The sequence below is a fragment of the Suricata suricatta genome, chromosome 6, assembly GCF_006229205.1.
Source record: "Suricata suricatta isolate VVHF042 chromosome 6, meerkat_22Aug2017_6uvM2_HiC, whole genome shotgun sequence".
Lineage (NCBI taxonomy): Eukaryota > Metazoa > Chordata > Mammalia > Carnivora > Herpestidae > Suricata > Suricata suricatta.
In genome coordinates, this window is record NC_043705.1 from 15,863,802 (window position 1) to 15,886,179 (window position 22,378).

The following is a 22,378-nucleotide window of genomic DNA, read 5'->3' on the forward strand; positions in this document are numbered from 1 at the left end:
TCCAACTTTGGCTCAGGTCATGGTTCACGGCTCATGAGTTTGAGCCCCACATTGGGCTCTCTGCTCTCCGCTCAAGAGCCTGGTGCCTGCTTTGGATTCTGTGTCTCCCCCTCTCTCTGCCCCTCCCCTGTTCATACTCTGTATCTATCTCTTTCTCTCTCAAAAATAAATAAACATTGAGTGGCCTGGGTGACTCAGCCAGTTAGGCGTCCAACTTCGGCTCAGGTCATGGTCTGATGATGGTTCGTGAGTTTGAGCCCCACGTCGGGCTCTGTGCTGACATCTCAGAGCCTGGAGCCTGCTTCAGATTCTGTGTCTCCCTCTCTCCCTGCCCCTCCTTTGCTCTCTCTCATTCCCTCTCACTCAAAACTCAATAATATTAAAATTTTTTAAATAAATATTAAAAAATTAAAAAATAAAAATAAGCATGGTTTTTTTATACTTTTTAAAATACTTTTCCTTTATAGTTTGTGTCATACCTCATAATTATATATTGTTTTGACTACTTAATTTCTCTCATCCTTCTACGTAGGGACCACAAAAGGCTAGAATGATAGGTTTGCTCACCACTGTTTTTTTTAAATTTTTAATGTTTTATTTAAAACATTAAATAAGAGAGGGGGAGGGGCAGAGAAAGAAGGAGACACAGAACTGGAAGCAGGCTCCAGGGTCTGAGCTAGCTGTCAGCACAGAGCCTGATGCGGGGCTTGAACCCATGAACATGAGATCTGACCTGAGCTGAAGTCGGAGGCTTAACTGACTGAGCCACCCAGGCGCCCCAGCACCACTGTTTTTGTAGTTAGTGGACTGTGGGCCTTGGGACCAGACTGTCTGAGTTTACAAATCCATTCCTAGTTCTCTGTCTTTAAGCCAAGGGCCTCTGTTAAGGCTTGGTTTCCTCACGTATGAAATGGGAATAACAGTAGGGTCTCCCATGGATTAAACCATCTAATAAGTGAAAGTGCCTTGAACACTGCATAGTACATAGGAAGCACTAAAAAATGGTAGGGGTGCTTGGCTGGTTCAGTATGTAGAGCCTGCACCTCCTAATCTCAGGGTCATGAGTTCAAGCCCCACATGGGGAGTGGAGCCTACTTAAAATAAAAATAGATAAATACCAACAGTTTAAAGTTAGCAGCTGCTGTTCTTAATATAGGGTATAGCAAAGTACTTGGCACATAGAGATGTTCAGTAAATATCTGAGGAAATATGAAACATGTAGATTACAGGGAAAATTGTGATAATTTGTAATTCAACCACTCTGGCATCATCTTGACTGATTTCCTTTGTCATTTGTTCTACAGATTAAAAAAAATTTTTTTAACGTTTATTTATTTTTGAGAGAGAGACAGACACAGAGCATGAGCAGGGGGTGGTTAGAGAAAGAGGGAGGCACAGAATCTGAAGCAGGCTCCAGGCTCTGAGCTGTCAGCACAGAGCCCGAGGTGGGCTTGAACTCACGAACTATGAAATCATGACCTGAGCTGAAGTTGGCTGCCTAACCGACTGAGCCACCCAAGTGCCCCTGTTCTACAGATTTTATAGTGTCAACAATTTTGTATGGATAAAATATTTTCTCCTGCTTTTTCAGTGAGTGTATATTACAAATGCTTTCTTACAACATTGTGGTAGGTTCTCCTCTGTGATCCTTTTTCTCCTTAAAAAAAGTCCAGTTTGTTTGAGACGTATAATACGTATTATATGAACTAGTCAATAGGGATATGTTTGGTGAAATTTAGAGTGTGACTGCACTTTTAGTAATATGATGGCCCCAGGGCACCTAATGGCTCAGTTGTTAAGAATCAGACTTCAGCTCAGGTCATGATCTCGTGGTTGTGAGTGTCAGGCTCTGTGCTGACAGCTCAGAGCCTGGAGCCTGCTTTGGATTCTGTGTCTCCCTCTCTTTCTCTTTGCTCCTCCCCCATTCACTCATTCACTCTCTCTCTCTCTCTCTCTCTCTCAAAAATAAACATTAAAAGAAAATAATAATATGACTGTGCCGTGTAGATAGTCTGTTTAAGGGGAAGGTATGGAAGACAGTGATGCCTGAAGTTCTGGGAGGCTCCGGAACGGAGGCCGGATGGAGGCTGGATGGGACTCCTTGGCCTGGAGGGCTCACTCAGAAGCAGAAGCCCCAGGGTGGGTGATCATGCTCTATGTAGCTGGTGGCTAACCGAGGGAGGGTTTAGGGAGGCATCGGCTGTCGTTGGCTCTGGGAAAGCTGCGGGAAACAGGATGGGTCAATGCTGCGGGGGGGGGGGGGGGGGGGGGGGGGGGGGGGGGGGGGGGGGGGGGGGGGGGGGGGGGGGGGGGGGGGGGGGGGGGGGGCACGGTGCAGACCCTGGAGGGGTTTGGAGGCCGAAGGAAGAGTTGCTTCTTTTCACAGAAGCCACGAGCTTCTGATGAGGTGATACAATTTACAGATGAGTAATTTGAGAGAATGATGGATTCTTTTTGTCCTGCTCTATGACAAGCTCTCAGGCCCAGATCTCCTGCCCAAGCAGCCTGGGAGGAAGGCGGGCCTCATGTGCTCCTGGAAACCCTTCTGTGCCTCCTGCTGGACACTATTGCCCACTTCCTAATTGGCAATTACCCGTTCCATTTCAGAGCATCTTACAAAGCACCAAGACATTGATTAGCCAACGAACGAATATAATTTGGCATCATTTTGTCATTATTATTTTATTAACAGAGATGCTATGGCTCCAAGGTACCTAGAGACAGGCATAAGGTAGAAAGTAGTGCTCATAAAAGGTACCTCTTTTCATTCCTGCAAAGCAGGTTACAAAAGAGACCGAGAAAGCTCACAGAGCATCTGTCTTTCAGAACGCTTCGTTATTTAACACCATATTTGGTGCATTGCCACGACGATTCAGGTAAGCACAGAGCCAGCAGTATTTACTGTTTCCAGAAAGTCTAAGTCAAAGTTATATGCTACTGAAACTAATGAGAAACTATGTTAGCCAATCAGCATGTATGACGTGATGTATTTGAGTGCATTTTTCCCCTCACCCTGAATTGATTGATTGGATTTATGTCATATAGATACAGCTTAAGAGGAAAAGAAAAATGAAGACTTCATAATCAAATAATCAGTCAGGGAGCTGCAGCTAAAATTAGTCAGTACTAGGATTTAGACTGAAACCTTGTAATTCTAGGGATGCCTGGCTGGCTCAGTCTGCGGAGCACGCGACTCTTGATCTCGGGATTGGGAGTTCAAGCCCCAACGTTGGGTGTAGAGATTGCTTAAAAATAAAATCTTTGAAAACCTGTAGTTCTATAAATACTGGCAAACTGAAGAAACATCTTCCCTTTACAACCAGAGAGATTTAAAATGAAAACGTCTAGCAGAGACTATGTCATTATTAGGGTGTCTGAAAGTAATATATGTACACACAGAAAACTTCTAATACTACATGAACATGTAAAAGGAAACACAAAATGTGTCTGATACTTTCCAGAACCAGAAGTTAGTTGAAAAGTTGCTCATTTGTTTTAAGCACCCTGACCCTAAATAATATATCCAAAGCTCTATTTCTTGATGTCTGAATCTTAGAAAATCTCTAGTGTCCTTCCACTTTGAAATAGGACCTGAGGTCACGCACTCCTCCAGGACCTCCCCTCCATCCTCAGTTCCCATGATGTATATGATTTTAATCTCATCTTTAAAAAATTAACATCATGACTTTATATTTATTAAGTAAATGTAACTTGAACCATTTTCTTCATCCACCAATGTTTAGCAGTATCCTTTGATTACCAGTGATATAAGATGCACATAATTTCAGCCCTATTTGCTTTGCCTCCCGACTCACCTCCTACTTTCTGCTGCTTATGCCATTACGTTTTATACTGACAACAAATATTTATAGTCTGTTCTGCAAAACGAATTGTATTGTACAGATTGATTCTAAAAACTGAGTACAATAGTTGATGTTCCCGATGTTATAATTATATATGTGTGTGTACATACATTTATTTATATTTTCACTTTGTAATCAAGTGTTTGAACTGCAGAGGATGAAATGTTGCCTTATAAATTATGACGTCTGTCCTGCTCGCTCCAGAATGTTCCAAGCATTATTTCAAACAGCCACTCTTTTCTTCATCTCATGAAGGTTACATTTATTTTGCTTTATAGTTATTTTGCTTTATGTTTGGGGCTTTATTACATTGTATACCATTTTATTTCGTTGGCTTTCTTAGAATTCTTAAGCAGCTTTTTTTTTTTCTTGGGAGAGAAAGACACATGCTTGACCCCATCTCTAAAACCTTCTTAACTCTAATTGATATTCATCATACCTGTTTTCTTCTTGGAGCCCTATGGCTTCTTATTCTAATTCTAATATCTTGGGGGCTACAGAGCTGCCATTTTAGGATTTTTCCACCATTAAAAAATTTTTTTTAGTGTTCATTTTTGAGAGACAGAGATAGCACAAGTGGGGGAGGGGCAGAAAGAGAGGAGGCCAGAGGATCTGTATGTGGGGCTGGAACTAACGAACCGTGAGATAATGACCTGAGCCAAAGTCAGACGCATAACCCACTGAGCCACCCTGGCTTCCCTCAACCATTTGTTTCTAGGTTAGGGCCACAAGTTTTTTGGCTTTCCTTTAAAAAAAAAAAACTACATTCTTTAAAGTTTATTTATTTTGAGAGAGAGAGAGCAAGAGGAGTAATGGGGGGTGGGGCAGGGGAGAGAATTTTAAGCAGGCCCCACATTGTCAATGCAGAGCCTCACGACTGTGAGATCATGACCTGCGCTGAAGCCAAAAGGCAGACATTTAACTGATTGAGCCACTCAGGAGCCCCCCAAAAAATTCCATTTTCAAGAAATAACTTCAAAGAAAATCACATCAAAGTCTACACACTCCATAAAGTGCTCCTGTGTGTCTGAAAAGAGCACTTCACTTTCTTCTTAGGGGAGAATTTGCCTGAATGTGGAATTCCGTGGTAAAGATAACTCGCCATCAAACTTTGAAGGCATATGCAGCTGAAAATTTGCACTGGGCTTTCTGTGGATTTCTGGAGACTCTTTGATTTCTCTGGGTACAAGCACGTCAGCCACAAATGCTGTCTTTGTAGAAGCGAGCAACGAAGTAGCTTGTGAGAGCGCGGTCTCCGCGGTCCATGGAGCCACCACGTGCTTCCTGCCGGAGAAGTCAGCCTCCTGTCCGTGGCGGCCGCTTCCTCGTGGTGCCTTTCTCCACAGTCGTCTCCTCTGTCCGTGGATCACGGGCTCTGATGATGACAGAAACAATGGCTGGCCTTTATATTACTTTTTTTTTTTTGATGGAGCCGTTATTTAATTCGGTTCTTTATAAGACACTCAGAACACCAGTTTGTGAGGGTAAAGCCCTTTTGTGAGAGCAGACACAGAGCGGAGGTGGCCCTGAAGCTGAGGGACAGCTTTGATTTTTGGCAGAATTTGCGAGTCCACAGCTTTCTGATCCACCTCGCGCTGCTCTGTGATCTCATATTTTTCTTTTTCGGTATCAAAGACCTCCCCTTCCTGGTGTCTGGGTTTACGCAGCTTCTTCTTAAAATAAGCATGTGTGAGGTGTTTGGGGAGTTTCACAGTGCTGATATCAATTTTGGTGGACGTGGCGATCACAAATTTTTGATGTGTTCTCCGCAGAGGAACACGATTGAGGGACAGAGGTCCAGTCACAAGCACCACTGCTGAGCTGCTTCAGAAAACCCACCCTCCTGCCCCTGTGGCGCCCAGTGAGGAGGATCAGGGTGGTCCCCGGCGTGATGCTCGCGGTGTCCTCACGTGCTGACGGAACGGTTTTTGCCGTGGCCCGTCTTCGGGAGGGTAATACCTGGGCATCCTGCGGAGTTTAACCACTCGGGTACCACCACTCTTGTCACCACCGACTGGTTTTGTGACCGTAGCAAGAACCTTCTCCTTCTTTTTCTTTTCGGTCCTCGATTTAGCTGCTGAATACTTTCTCGTGTACATGGCCTTCCTTGAATGCGGATCGGGAGTACCTGCCAATTCCTCTCACTAGGACTGGGTTTCGGCTGCAGTGGGGCTTCCCCTTCTTTGGCGTTTTAGCCTTAGGGTTACCCTTCTTGACCTTGCCACCAGCAACAGCCTTCTTGGCTTCAGGTTTCTTCTCCTTCGCAGCTGGCTTCTCAGCTTTTTAGCCCACCATCTTGCAAGATGGGAAAGAGCTATATTACTTTTAATGTATTTTTTGATATATACTTTGATGCGTTTTTATTTTATTATATATCATCTATCTTATATATCAAATATAAATTATATATTAAAACATTAAAAATATGTTAGATATATTTAAAACTATATTAACTATAAGTACATAAAAATAATTATATATAAATATATATTAAATATATAAAAATATATTACTTACATTTTTGAGTTCTTAGTTTTGATTTATCATTTGACAATTCTGCAGCTTCATTAATTATTTTCAAAATATATGGGTGGGCCTTTGTTTTCTGAGTTTGTTCACAATTGAATGGCCTTTTTGTGCCTTTTCATGTGAATAATAATGTGCCTGACTTTGGCTTAGGTCATGATCTTGCATTCGTGAGTTCAAGTCCTGTGTTGGGCTCTGTGCTGACAGCTCAGAGCCTGGAGCCTGTTTTGGCTTCCATGTCTCCCTCTCTCTCTGACCCTCCCCCACTCATCCTCCCTCCCTCCCTCCCTCCCTCCCTCTCTCTCTCTCTCTCTCTCTCTCTCTCTCTTTCTATCAAAAATAAACATCACAAAAAGAAAGCTTAAATTTTATCTTGTCTTATTCTAGTCCAGAAAGAGCATACAGAGCGTCTGGGTGGCTTAGTTGGTTAAGCGTCAGACTATTGATTTTGGCTCAGGTCATGATCTCATGGTTCATTAGATCAAGGTCTGCGTCTGACTGTGTGCTGACAGTGTGGAGCCTGTTTGGGATTCTCTCTCTCCCTGTTTCTCTGCTCCTGCCCTGCTCACACACACGGTCTCTCTGTCAAAATAAATAAGTAAACATAAAAAAAAAAAGAATATTTCAAACCCAGAGTTGATTTCAGGCCTAGAGTTAATATTTGGACCATATTGTGCTAATTGAACAACTATTAAAATATATCTAAGAAAAGTCGTATTCGAAGCAGGTACTTGCCATTTGTGTGTAGCTCAGGTTCTCAGCACAACAGTTCTGTGACCCACAGACAGCTTGGAACACTGGACTGTAAGCTTTATTTGTGTATAGAATCCCCATCTGTGTTTGGCGGGCATTTAAGTTATTTATTAGATGGGTTAGTCCTTCTTTAGCTTAAGTTTATTTTATTTCTTAAAATATATTCTTGGAAAATTGGGTGTAAACCCACATTTTGAAATATTTTATCCTTGACTTTCAGTTTAATTTCAGAGATACAATCACGAAGAAAATTGCCTCTAACACGTAAGCATAACCACACTTAGGAATGGAAATAGTGTCTTTAAAGTTGTGTTGACATGTTCTGTGTTCTATATATGTACATATCATATATATATTATATATGTTATATGCATTTCATGTATTCCGTATCTTGTTAGCTGGTTTGTAACTTGGTAAATATAAATGGTAAATTTGGCAAAATTTTTGGTAATTTATTGTGTGTGTGTGTGTGTGTGAGTCTGTGTACTGAAACAAGGAATATTTATCTATGTATAGAATATATGTATGTGTATTATAAAATGTATACATACAAATATATAACACATATAATAGATACATTATATTCATATAATATGGATTTGATAATGTTATGTAACATACATACCTACATGTATTTTATAATATATGTACATATATAATACATTGTGTATATTATATATAACATATTATAAAACATACTATAACACATGTACATATATGTGTACATATATAAAATAATATATCTATTATATATGTACATATATATGTACAAATATACATAAATCTGTACAGCTGGCTCTTGAACACCATGGTTTTGCACTGTGTGGGTCTACTTATATGTGGATTTTCTTATTCAGTAAATATAGTACAGTATTATTTAGTTTTTCTTTATGATTTTTTTACAACATATTCTTTTCTCTAGCTTACTTTATTATAAGAATACAGTGTATAATACACATAACATACAAAGTATGTGTTAATCAACTGTTTGTGTTATCAGGAAGGCTTCCAGTCAATAGTAGGCCATTAGTAGTTAAGTTTTGGGGAAATCAGAAGTTATATATGGTTTTTGACTGTATAGGGGGTTGGTTCTCCTAGCCCCTGCACTGTTCAAGGGTAAACTGTATAAACATGCATATACACACACACACATAAACATATGCATATGGAATGTGTGTATACACACACACACACACATATATATATGTATGTATGTATGTACAGAATACTACAGGAACTTAGTATCTACCTTAGGGTCCTCATTAAAGTACGGTAGCAATTATACATAGGAGTACTAGGTAGGCATTAGAGAATTAGGGATTTCAAAATGCACTGATAAGCAAAGATGTTCAATATGTATTAAATAAACAAAATAAGGTAAAAAATAACAATAGCAGAAGAAGTAGTACAGCTGTGTGATGCGGCTCCAGTTGTGTAAGAAAATTAACAACTTGTATATACATGTGGACCTACAGAGCTGATATGTATGGGAACTCTTCTGAAAGAGCATTTAAGATGCCTCTTGAACTGGCAAGAACTTACACAAGTCTCTTCTGTAAGAAACTCATACGTTTAAGTTTACAGTCTGAACTTTTTGAAACTTTTTTTCTCATAAGTACATTTTACTTTTTTTTTTTTTTTTTTTACAAAATACCATAGAAACTAACATTTGGAACCACAGAATAAGGAGATTGAGGGCTTAGTGTGAGCACAGAGCCTGATAGGAAGAGGTAATATAAAAAAGTACCTTGTACTCTTCAGAGTTGTATGCTTTTTCTATAGATCAGTGATCTGGTTCCATTGATAGGAGCACAATTTCCAAATAGTTGAGAGCAGAGACATCAGGACACCACCATTCCTGTCCCTGCCAGGTGTCTTCTGCTCCTGCAAAGCCCTATCCAAAGGACAGAATCTCCAGAGAATAAATGGAAGGGGTTGTCATTATTCCAGAACATTTCCCCCATGGAATGGGGCTTCCTGGGAGTCAGTATTGTGCAGTGCTTTCAAAAGCAGATCCAGGAGCCAAGTTATTGGGTCCGAAATGCAGTTCTTCTATGAGCAAGTTACTTAATCCATGACTCAGTTTCCTGCCCTGTAAAATGGGGATAGTGGTGCCTATTTCATGAGATTGTGAGAATTAAATACTGGTTATTATGAGTGAAGAGCTTGGAGCCGTGTCTGCACATAGTAAGTGCTAGAAAAGTCCTTGTTGTCATTGTTGTTTTACCATTTGATTGGGGAGTACTGAAATACTTTAAAAATAATGAGTAAAAATGTAATGAGCTTTAAATTGTACATTTCATACATTATACTTTACATAGCATTTATTTCTCTGATGTTTAAAAACGTGAATATATATGTATTGAATCACTCTTGTACACTTGGTTATTTATAGAAATACTTGAGAAATTTGGTGTCAGACTGACCTTTTTTTTCTACTTAATGTCTCTTTTTTCCCTCCAGCTGCTTTTCAGATTTTTCTCTTACTTACTGGTTTTAAAGAATTTGCCTTAGATTTTTTCGCATGTTTTTTGTAGTTGGATACATTAATCTTCTTTGATCTTTGGGGCTATAGTTTCCATCCAATTTGGAAAAAAGTTTGGTCATGATTTCATTAAATTTATTTGTCTTTTCCACCAGCCCCATCTCCTGTCTCTCCTCTTTTGCAAGGACTCCAGTTATACATACATCCTGCTGTTTCAGGTGGTCCTGTAGTTTACTGATGCTCTGTTTATTTCTTGTGGTTTTTTTTTCCCCTTTCTCTCTTTCATTTGGGATAGTTGCTGTTGCTAGTCTTTAACATCAGTTACCTTTTCTTTTGCGACATCTAATCTATTATAAATCCTATACATTATATTATTAGGTTAATCACAGACACTGTTATTTCATCAGTGGGACCCAGACTTGCTGTGTGTCTTTTTAGTATCCTCCATGGTCGTGGTCAGCCTTTCCTTTGGATGTGTCTTTTTAGTATCCTCCATGGTCGTGGTCAGCCTTTCCTTTGGATCTTAAATATAAGAAATTACCTTATAAAAATAATTTTAATGCTTTTGTCTAATTTTATCATGTGTCATTTCTGTATCGATTTCTCTATATTGGGTTTTCTTATGACTTGTATTTTCCTGCTTCTTTCTGATTGGTTGCCAGGCACTGTAAATTTTATCTCATTGGATACTAGATACTTTTATGTTCCTAAAAATATTGTTGAGCTTTGTCCTGGCATGTCGTTAAGTTACTTGAAAACAGTGTGTACTCTCCAGGTTTTGCTTTTAATGTTTCTTTGTTGTTGTTTTACCCTGGACTAAAGGGGCCTATAGTCCACAGTTAATTTCATCCCACTGCTGAGGCAAGACCTCTCTGAGAACTCTGACTAGTGCCTCATGAATTACAAGGTTTTGTACCCTGACGTCTGGGGACAGGCTGTATGCCAGGTTGTCTGTGAGCTTTGCACACTCTTCTCTCTAGTGTCTTCCATCCTTGGGCAAATGTGTCCAGTCCCGTGTGTTGAGGAGGATTCAGAGGAGTATGGGAGGGAGCAAGCACCGGCGGGTCGCAGGAGTCCTCTGTGTGTGCCCCTCACTCTTGTCCAGGCCCTGTCCTCACGCCCGCCCTAACTCAGGGGGCCTTAGGGCTCTGCCTGCGTAACCATAGGCCCCATTTCGTTTCTTTTGCCTCTCATTTTTCTTCATTGCCTTATATCTAATGTCTTGAGAGCCATCCTTTCCATATATTTTGTCCAGTTTTGAGTTTCAAGTGGGCTCCCTGTTAAGCCATCCTGAACAAAAGTGGAAATCACCCTGACCTCGGCTTTAACTTAAACAAGATTTTGAGGAGGTGTCTGGGTGGTGCAGTCAGTTAAGCATCCGACTTTAGCTCGGGTCATGATATCACGGTTCATGAGTTCGAGTCCTGCATCCAGCTCTGTGCTGACAGCTCAGAGCCTGAAGCCTGCTCCAGATTCTGTGTCTCCTCCGCCCCCCGCCCCCCGTCCCTCTCCCACTCATGCTCTGTCTCTCAAAAATAAATAAACATTAAAAAAATTTTTTTTTAATTTTTAAGCAGAATTAAAAAAAAAAAAAAAAGCCCGTGTCCACCCACCCACCCAGCCCAGTCTGCAGCTCCAGAGGCAGCCACGCCGAACTTTTTCCGGGTATGTCTCTCCAGACGTTGTAGCTCTCCCGCCTCTGTCGGGAGCCTTCTGGGAGCACGCTCCTGGAAACAGCACCCCGTTCAGTTCTGTCTCACGACCCTGCTTCTCGTTGCCTGACCGCACGATGCTCACTCGTGTGTTTACAGGCAGCCTGCCTCACAGACAGGCTGCGTGTGCCCTGAAGCCTGAGCTCCTGTCTCCCTTGTTCACTGCTGGATCCCCAGAGCCTGGCGCAACCCCCGGGCAGTCCCTCAAGTCCCTCAGCAAATATCTGCTAAAGAAACAAACGAATGACACAGGTACTGTGCTGCTCGCTTTCCCAGCCTCTGCCGGCACTGCCTGTCCCAACCTTAGAGGCAGGTAGCGGCTACAATGAGTTTGCCAGGAAAACAAAGCAGGGAAAACATGTCCCAGGCAGCAGGGACAACATGTATCAGAAACTCTTAAAAGAAGAACTGGGCCGGTGGGTGGTGGGGACTGCTCTGGATTTCAGGAATATAAGATTAAAAGAAATTTTTTTTAATGTTTATTTTTCAGAGAGAGAGAAAGAGCACACATGTGCAAGTGGGGAGGGGCAGAGAGAGAGGGAGACACAGAACCCCAAGTAGGCTTCAGGCTGCCAGCTGTCAGCACAGAGCCACACCCGGGGCTCGAACTCATGAACCGAAACACTGTGACCTGAGCCCAAGTTGGACTCTCAGTTGACAGAGCCACGCAGCCACCCCTGAGGAAAAAAAGATTTATGAAATTGATTTCATTCTTGCTTCACATTGTCCTGGAAATTCTGAGTAACCAACTTCCTTTCCAAGATACTGTCCCAGAATTTAGAAGAAAAACCCCTAACGATATTAGGTGTATTGTACATTTTTTAAATGGCAACACAGTAATAATATAAGCATGAAAATGGACCACACATGGTGTCTGCGTGTGTGCACGCCCACGTGTGTATACCTACCCCCACCCCACCCACCTGCTCACCCCCATGAACTGAGTGACTGAAAGTAACTGTGGAACCTAGTAACGGAGCCACCTGGTGGATAGAAGCGACGACTGAGGCAGCCTCTGTGTGATGTGTCTTACTGCTGACCTGCAAGAGGGTGACCCTGAGGGGTGACCCAGTAGGCTGAGCCTTTCTGAGTCTTCACCTTTCTCCTTCTGTGCGTTCGGCAGCACACAGACCAATTAAAGTGGTATTTTTTGTTTTCTGTTTTCACATTTTCGTTTACATTCTAATTAGTTAACGTGCAGTGCAATATTGGTATCAGGAGTAAAATCCATCGATTCATCACTTACGCAGAACACCCGGTGCTCATCACGGACAAGTGTCCTCCTTAATGCCCATCCCCCATCCAGCCCAGCCCCCAGTCCCCTCCCTCCACCAACCCATCACTTCCTTCTCTATCTACGGTGGTAGATTTTGTGGTGAAGCCTCATGTAACTGGACTCAGAATATAGCTTCCCTCCTCCCATGTGGTTCAGCAGATGGAAACTACTTTTACTGACCCCACACTGTCCTGCTTTAACTCTGGGACCTGACACTGGAAAGGATTCTGCATCCTATTAAGCAAGCCGGATGTGGGAGCTGTGTGCTTCTTTTGTTTGGGTTTCTCAGGGTGTTTTCCTCATCGGATTCCTGGCAGCATCTTTGAAGGAGAAAAATTTCTTTAGTGAATTAGGAAACATTTTTTTTCTAAAAAAGTAATATACATATATCTGAGACTTCGAAGCATATGGATATGTTTTTAGAAGAATATAGTTTCTATTTTCACTAATTGACCAAAGGAAAGTATTTTTGGGGGGATTTCCTGAAAAACCAAATGCTAGTATAAAATATTGATTAAATTGATAATTATTTACCATTTGCTTAATAAAAGCACGTTTCTTAAACCGAGTCATACAACCGAAGACTTTATTTCTGATTCGAAGAAGTACAAATATACAAGTTTGCGTTCGATGACATAATTTTGTCTTTTCAAAAAAGTAAAACATCTAAAGTATAAATACAGAGCCAGGGGGGATCTGATTTCATAATCATGGTGTGTGACTTCATATTTCATGTGCTAATGTTAAGTAGTTTTCTTTAGGGTTAAAGTAAGCATGCTTTTAACACTCTTTAGTGTCCTGTGATCTCAAGTTTAGTTTTTTCCCAGAAGGGTGACTGAAAGAGCAAATTAGGCTTACTAAGTAACTGAAGAATATTCCTTCATCTGGGTGTTGACCACATCTCGCTCTGCAGAGCACGAGTCCAAGACAAACTCTTGAAAATAACAGATCACCTTCTCTTCCATTCTTGCTAAGCACCCTTCCCCCACCCTACCTCAACATCCTGTTTTCATGAGGACTTCACAATATTTCCCACCCCTTGTTCCCAGTCTTGACCCACTGACCTAAGAATCAAGAAAATGTCATGTCAGTGCCTACTAATTAGCGCACCCAGAGAGCCTTTTCTTCTGGCCTTTCAACCTTCTGGAGGTGGGAACGCAAGCTGTCACTGGCATCACGCAGGGAAAATGAGCCTTTACTACATTTTCCCTGTTTTGCAAACAGCGGAATAAGCCCGGCTGAGGCTAGAGATGAATATGCAGGTTAGAAAGAAATTAACCTAAAATGCACTGCTGTTTGCCTGATGAGTGACACGACACGCCCAGGCGTCAAAATCCCCACCCGTGACGGAATGCTTCAGCCCTCCGTATCTACCAGACCCTCGCTGTTGTCAGACACTTTACTTCAATACCACCATACTCCCTGGTCAAACAGTTTTAAGGCAGGAATGCGCTCAGATGTAAAAAGTTAAGGAGCGTCTGAATGCATTTAAGTTTCTGTCGTGAGACTTCACTTTGTACTACCTAAAGCATTCGGCTGGAGGGCTCATTAATCAGTGCCGTTGGACCGGGGTCTCCTGAGCCTGCTGGGGTTTGGGAGATCAGCTCCTGTAATTAAAGGGATGAAATATATCATGGTCACAAACTTCCCACATCAGACAACCCTGGGGTTGGGACTGGTGGAATTAATCTTTTTAAATTTTTTTTTCCTTAGGTGTTTAAGATAGAAGTGCTAATGAATGGAAGAAAACATTTTGTTGAAAAAAGATACAGCGAATTTCATGCCTTGCACAAAAAGGTAACTTTTCTTTTTCCTTTTTCCTTATACGTTAGATGCTAAAGGTTAAGCCTGCATTCTGGGTTGCCTGAGGGTATTAACATTTTCTGGAACAGTATGGTTTTTCTTATCGTGACTCAGGGTTTCCTTTAAATTAGTCAGTCTCTTAAAAGCCTGGTTTTTGAGTTGGTGGGCTTTCTGTTAAGTTCTTTTACATAAATGAATGTGAGGTTGCAAGCTGTTGAGGTGTTATGGCTTCACAAAGAATAAGACTCAGGCCTTATGTCATCCATGAAATACACTTAATGTGCTTTACAAAAAGGGAAGAAAAAGCAAATGATGATTTTACAGGGAGAAATGTATTAAAATCAACTTGCGTGTATCTGGAAAAGGTAGTGTGCTTGGCACATGTATCCATGAACATTTGGGGAAAATGTAAAAGGAGAACATGTATAATTCTTTTGAATTGTAAAGGCCACTTTGTAAGATTGGCATTTGAGTTCCTGGATTCATTTCATTAAAAATCTGAGATAAAAAACACAAGAATCCAAAAGGAATGACTGAGTTTGGGAAGAAATGGTAAAGAATAGAAGACTGAATACTTTTTATTTTCTGCCACAATTTAATATTCTGCAGGTTAGAAATTATTTTTGTGGTGCTGACATTACCTTAATAGCTAGACATATTTTGTGAATGTATATGTACATATGTGGATCTATACACATGGTGAATATACACACACACACACGTAAACGTATGCTGTTATTCATTTTCTTCATTTCTGTTACTTTATTAGGTAAGAAGTTAGATGGACAGATGTTAGATAGGAAGATACTAAGTGAATATGTGAAGAAAGGTAGTCTGTCCTTTTAATTTTATTAAAGACCTCTTAGGGGCACCTGGGTGGCTCAGTCGATTAAGCATCCGGTTTCGGCTCAGGTCATGTTCTCACAGTTCGTGGGTTCAAGCCCCACATCAGGCTCTGTGCTGACAGCTAGCTCAGAGCCTGGAGCCTGCTTCAGATTCTGCATCTCCCTCTCTCTCTGACCCTCCCCTGCTCACACTGTCTCTGTCTCTCAGAAATAAATAAAAAGCATTAAAAAAAAATTTAAAGACCTCTTTTTCTGGAAATTGTCAGTACATAAATCACATGATAGTGTGCTTTCTCTATATGATAATTTCTTTAGTATTTTTTTTAAGTACATTGCCCCACTTTTTTTTTTTTAGTCTGGAAAATGGAGTGTTCCGTTTAAACTTTAACAGGAGACTATTGAGAAATCAGTGACTGTTTCCTCTGTACACTTTTCGCTTAGGATAGCAGGGAACAACCGAAAAGTCACACTTCAATTAAAATTTTGTTAAATTCAGACTCACTTCCAAAAGAAACCACACAGGTGAGTACAGATTTAGACCAGCTGTCGCCGTTAGCCTTCGAGAAAGCTCCCGCCCCAGGGGTCTCAGAGAGGAGCAAGCCTGGGGTCTGGGTCTCGGGGCCTTCGCGAGGGCTTCTGTTTCTGTTTGCTGGTTTTTCCTGGAAGCAGATCCTACGGAGATTTCTGCTGGGCACCTCATGTAATACATTCTTACGCTGAGATTAAAACCAGATCCGCACCCCGGCTCAGCCTCTGATGCCCAGAGTACGGACTGGGACGCCTGTCAACATGCAGGCCGCCTTGCTAACCTCCCAGCTCACCAGGACCTCGACACAGCCCAGCTGTCCCCAGCACGCACCGGGAGCAGCTCCGCCCCAGGCACAGCTGGGTGACTGCCAATTAGGCCCGCCCGAGCGGGAGCCTGCCGTGCTTCTGACCCAGGGCAGGCCCGTTCCTCTTCTTCTCTTCTCGAACAGGATTTCATTTTCTCCCCGGTGATTACAGGCCGTTCTTAGATACGCAGGGCCGGGAAAATATTCCTAGGTTTTCTGGGATTCTTGCCGCAATTTCTGCAGTTCTCTTAAGAAGGTTGGCTGTTCTTATATCATCAGGCCTCTCAGAGTTGAGAGAGTAGAAATTCTCAAATGTCTCAATTTTGCATGTTTCGAACATCCTGGCTGGGACACAGAGATAAAAATAGATCTGTCAGGCGGAGTTTTAGTTGCAGATTGACTTGCCTCTGTGTCATAGGACAGAAGGCCACTGCCCAAAGTCTCCTTTACTTGCCTCATTACAACTTCCTTAGATTTGGCTACAAGGTTACCATAGAATCTAGTTAGGTGGATATTATGCTATGGGGTGCAGAATCCAGAAATCTGTCCTCTTGACTGTATGCTTGTGTTAAGGATTGAAGTCAGGGGCGCCTGGGTGGCTCAGTCAGTTAAGCATCTGGCTTCGGCTCAGGTCATGATCTCACGGTTCATGGGTTCGAGCCCTGCATCGGGCTCTGGGCCGACAGCTAGCTCAGAGTCTAGAGCCTCTTCAGATTCTGTGTCTCCTTCTCACTCTGACCCTCCCCTGCTCGCCCTGTCTTTCTCTGTCTCTCAAAATTAAATTAAAAAACATTAAAAAAAATTTTTTTTTAAAAGGATTGAAATCAGCCAAAAATTTACTTGGAATACACAAACTCTACTGATCACTGCTGCACACTGTACACCTGGACCCTTTGATTACATTCTCATACCCCGGTTTCCATATTTGAGTTTTGTGAGTGCTATTTCTTTTTAAGATTTTATTTTTAAGCGATCTCTATACCCCGCGTGGGGCTCAAACTCACAACTCTGAGATCACGCACGAGTTGCACGCTCCACCGACTGATCCAGCCAAGCACCCCTTGCATGTTATATTTTTATCGAAAATGTTTTCCCTCTAAGTTCAGTCAAGTCTATTATGTAGTCTTCTTGAAATACTCGACTGTTTCTGCAGTGTGTACCATTTGCTCTGTTGCTAGTGTCCTGGTTTTTCTGACACGTTACATTGTATTTCTCACTTGTTACAAGTGTTTGTCCAGTGTCCCCAAGTTAATTCTAAAATGATATATGAGCTATTAACAGGTGCTTTGCAGCTTTAGAATAATAGGTGCATAGCTCCTCTGTGTTCCTCAGACACAAAAATGCTTCCTGGCTTATTGTCAGGCTAAGTTAGAGGCCGAAACTGAGACTGTTAAAAAGGTTCTTGATGATTATTCTCCCAATTTTATGATTATTTTTTAAATAATTTTTTTAAAAAAATTTTTAATGTTTATTTATTTTGGGAGAGACAGAGTGTGAACAGGGAAGGGGCAAAAAGAGAGGGAGACACAGAATCTGAAGCAGGCTCCAGGCTCCAAGCTGTCAGCACAGAGCCTGAGGCAGGGCTCAAACCCACATATAGGGAGATCATGACCTGAACCGAAGTCAAAGGCCCAACCAACTGAGCCACCCAGGCACACCTATAATTTTTTTTAAGTTTATTTATTTTTGAGAGGAAGGGAGAGAACGTGCAAGTCAAGGAGAGGAAGGGACAGAGAGACGAACAAGAAAGAATCCCAAGCAGGCTTCACACTGTCAGTGCATTGCCCAGTGTGGGGCTCTAACTCACAAACTGTGAGATCATGACCTGAAGCATGAGCCAAAATCAAGAGTTAGATTTTTAACCAACTCAGCCACCCAGGCACCCTATACTCTCCCCTTTGTTTACACTTCCCTCAGGATTTCTTTGTATTTTTTAGAAACATTCAGGAGATATTTTTTTGTTTGATCGTTTATTTTTTTTCCCTCTCTAGTAATTTTTACACTATAAAGCTAAACCTTACAGAAAGTTTGAGGACAGGGTAAATAACCCATTATTACCCACACATATTTCTACTATCCTACCATAATAGCTATTTCCTTCTTTTCTTGGAAATTTTTTTTAAGATTTTATTTTTAAGCATTCTCCATACCCAGTGTGGGGCTCAGAATCACAGCCGTTAAGATCAAGTCGATTTCTCCGCCCGCTGAGCCGGCCACATGCCCCTCTTTTCTTCAATCTTTTAGTAACCCAGATGCTGCTGGGCTAGCCGTGTTTCTCCATGGTGGTAATTATGGTGTAGAAGTTAGGTATGTAGGCTCCAGAAGCAGAATGTTCCTGAGTCTGCCCTCACCTCCTCCTGGCTGTCAAGTTCATAGAGAAAGTTATGAGATCTTTCTGTGTCACACGTTGCCCATTTGTCGAATGGGAATACTTACAGTACTAATGTCATAGGATATTTTACAAACAAAATGAGATTGTGTGTACATCATATGGTAAACTTCCAATTATTGATAGCCATATTAGATACAATAGTTTCCTTAAGCTAGATTACAAAAAGCAGCTTTCTCTGTCAAAGGATTTGCATATATCCTACCAAATTATTTTTCAGAATGGCTACAGCAGATTTAAAATGCAACCAGCACACTGGAAAATATCACAGAATCTCACTGCATTTGAATATTTCCCCCCTAAATAATATTTATTTACTTGACAAGCAATGTATGTTACCTTGCTTCTGTTTTCATTGGTTGTGTCTGAAGTTTATTTAGAAGTTGTATTCCTAGGGTACCTGGCTGGCTCAGTGGGGTCAAACATCTGACTTCAGCTCAGGTTGTGATCTTGTGGTTCATGAGTTCACATCCCGGATCGGGCTCTGTGCTGACAGCTTAGAGCCTGGAGCCTGCGTTGGATTCTGTGTGTCCCTCTCTGCCCCTCCCCTGCTCATGTTTTGTTTCTCTTTGTCTCTCTCTCAAAAAATAAATAAATAAATAAATAAATAAATAAATAAACATAAAAATAAAAAAGAAGAAGTTGTATTCCCTGTGTTTTGGACTGATCTATGTGCTGGGGTCTCATTTGCTTTTACCCATTAGTTTGGATGGCCTGCTAATAAAATTTTAGCCATTTGCAGAAAGTACTTTCTGGTTTTTGGCTACGATATTTATTTTAATCTGCAAAAGCTTTAAATATGTGTGTTATCTATTATGTCAGTTTTCACCTTTTCAGACTCTGAGTGGTAGTGGCCATTTCTTCCAGAGCTGTGATGACTATCTTGCTCCATTCTCCCTTAGCTTTTCTAGAGTGCTGTTTTTCATAGTGTGTACTTTAGACCACCTGTATCAGAACAGTAGTGAGAGATGTGCAGAATCTGTGACCACCCAGATATGCTGAATTAGAATCTCCATGATGGAGCCCAGTAATCTGCCCTCTATTTTTCTTTATTTATTAAAAATGTTTGTTTATTTATTTTGAGAGATAGATTCAGCATGGGTCAGTGAGGGGCAGAGAGAGAGAAAGAGAGGGAGGGAGAGAATCCCAAGCAGACTCCGAGCTCTAGTGCAGAGCCCCATGTGGGGCTCCATCTCACGAACCGTGAGATCATAACCTGAGCCAAAATCAAGAGTTGGACGCTCACCTGACTGAGCCACCCAGGCGCCCCAGTTATCTGCCCTCTAAATCATTAGCATCTCTGGTGATCTTGGTGCCTCTTGAAGTTTGGCGGCTCCTATATGGTGGTTATATGTTTAGAGGCATCTCTTAGACAGCCCTCCTTACGTCTCCTCTGTCCATCACGTGCACTGAAGCCACAAGGCTTAAAACCTGAGGGGTCTTTCCCGCATTTCTCTTACCTCCTGTATTCAGAGTGTCACCAAGTCCTGTTCATTCATTCTTCCACACTTCTATAGGATGCACCATTTAATTTTTCCCTTTCCTCTTCTCCTCTTCCCTCCTAAGGCAGAGTTTTACTCATTTTCTAAGTATTGCTTTAACTGTTCGTTCTCTGCTACAGATCAGTTTCCTTCAAGCACCATTTTCATCATTCTCTGGTGCAAATACATTGTCGACCGTATCGCGGACATTGACCCCACAACTGGTAATCTCAAACTCACTATTAGTTTTTAAATACTGGTAGGATTCGTCATCATGACATAGTGACTTAAAGCAACACACATTTATTATGTGTCGGCGGGGCTGCGTTGCTCCTGGGAGGCTCTGGGAGAGAATTCGTTTCCCTGCCTTTCCCACTTGCAGATGCTACTCACAGTCTGTGGCTTGTGGCCACTCCCATCCCCAAAGCCAGCAGTAAGGCCACTGCAGGTTCTGGTTCTGTCATCACCTCTGCTGTCCCTACTTCTGCCACCTCTGATGGCGACACTTCTGCCTCTCCCTTGAGATTCCATTGGCTGTTCCTGCATAACCCAGGTAATGTCCCCATCTCACGGTGCTTGACTTAAGCCCATTCTTTCACCAGGTAAGGTGACACAGTCTCAGGTTCTGAGGGTCAGGACATGGACATCTTTTGTGGGGGGCTGTGGGGACCATTAGTCTGACAACCACCAACTCCTCTTCTAGTCGACCTTGTTTCTCACTTTCTTAGGAGAAAACAGCCGTGGCAGCCTAATTAGTCTCCCCACTCACCTCCCGTGCATGAAGACCACTTTCTGTCTGTCTTTGCCATGCTGACTGGCCTTCCCTCTCTGTCCTCATCTGTATAAACCAGACTAAAACAACTTCATGTTCTCCTTCTTTCATCTGAGTTTATTTTATTCCCTTGGGTCTTTGTTCTTGGAATTCCTGTTCCTTTATTTTATTATTACTTTTTTAAAGTAATCCCTATGCCCAGCATGGGTCTCGAACTCATGGCCCCAAGGTCAAAGGCACCTGCTCTACCACCTGAACTAGCCAGGTACCTCCTCCTATTCTTTTAGAGTCGGCATCTCTACGTAAACTTAAAACATCTAAGAGGTGTCTGGGTGGCTCAGTCGGTTGAGTCTGACTTCGGGTCAGGTCATGATCTCACAGTTCCTGGGTTCAAACCCCGTGTCCGGTTTCTGTGCTGACAGCTAGCACCGAGCCTGGAGCCTGCATCAGATTCTGTGTCTCCCTCTCTCTCTGACCCTCCCCTGCTCATGCTGTCTCCCGCTCTCAAAAATAAGTAAAACATTTAAAAAAATTTTTTAAAGTCTAAGAAATCATTAAAACTAAGTCTTGTCTAACTAGAAGATACTTTTTTTTTTATATATACAAGTCAGGACTGTGTCTTGTCTTTTGTATCTTCCTCACTGCTTGTTAGTGTTGGGCACATAGTAGGCATTAAATAAGTAGTTGGCAAATGGCATGTTTAGAGGACGTTCTGCATGTTTATGAATTAATTGGAGGAATATTGGGGCTAAAACAATGGTCTCTCTTGTGGGAGTTGAGTTCACTCCCAGGTTATACCAGTAATTCCTTTGTACCCGCTGGTCCCGCATGGGACCGGCACCCACGCCACACTGCAACCCAGGCAGGGCCCCCTCTCTTCTTCTCTGCTCACTCTTAGCCTCGTGTCCTTTTTTAAAAAACTGTTATGGGGTTTCCTCCCTACTCTTGAGGCTGAGCTGTGGTGACGGGAAGAGCCTTAAGCTTGTGCCAGCTTCCCCTCTGTCCCATGGTACCTGCCCGCATAACCTCTGGACAAAGCAAGTTACCACTTCATTTTAAAATTATTTTTATTTTTTATGTTTTATTTATTTTTACCACTTAATTTTTTAATTTTTTAAAATTTTTAAATGTTTTATTTATATTTGAGAGTGAGATTGCCAGTGGGAGAAGGGCAGAGGAAGAGAGGAGACAGAGAATTGGAAGGAAGCTCCAGGCTCTGAGCCATCAGCACAGAGCCTGATGCGGGGCTCGAACTCAGGAGCTGCAAGATCATAACCTGAGCCGAAGTCAGACGCTTAACCGACTGAGCCACCCAGGTGCCCCAGCAAGCTGCCACTTTATTTATTTTTTATTTTTTTATTTTATTTTATTTTATTATTTTTTTTAATATAACACAATTTATTTTTATAACATATGCAATTATTTTCCGTCATTTATAATACAGTAGTTACAATGACACTCCAAACAGAAAAGCAAAGTAAAAAATTAAAACACCAACTTATATTTCATGTAATTAGACTTATACAGAAATTAGAAGGTTAAGTAACAACTAGTTAATCACCTAATTTCACAGCTATCTGAAGTGGCAGTCGTTATATAGCAGCTTATCTATGATACATTCAAGATACATGATACAATTT

At 41.8% G+C, this 22,378-nt stretch overlaps 1 protein-coding gene and 1 pseudogene across 1 annotated transcript in view; one reads left to right on the top strand and one right to left on the bottom strand.

The window, feature by feature from the left end:
* Positions 1-22,378, top strand: part of SNX24 (sorting nexin 24) — a 156,105-nt gene that overhangs the window by 68,662 nt on the left and 65,065 nt on the right. The window contains exon 5 of the mRNA XM_029941154.1: positions 14,329-14,412. Within this exon, the coding sequence (XP_029797014.1) occupies positions 14,329-14,412 (84 nt within the window). The remainder of the gene's footprint in view (positions 1-14,328; positions 14,413-22,378) is intronic.
* Positions 5,327-6,158, bottom strand: LOC115294062 (annotated as a pseudogene).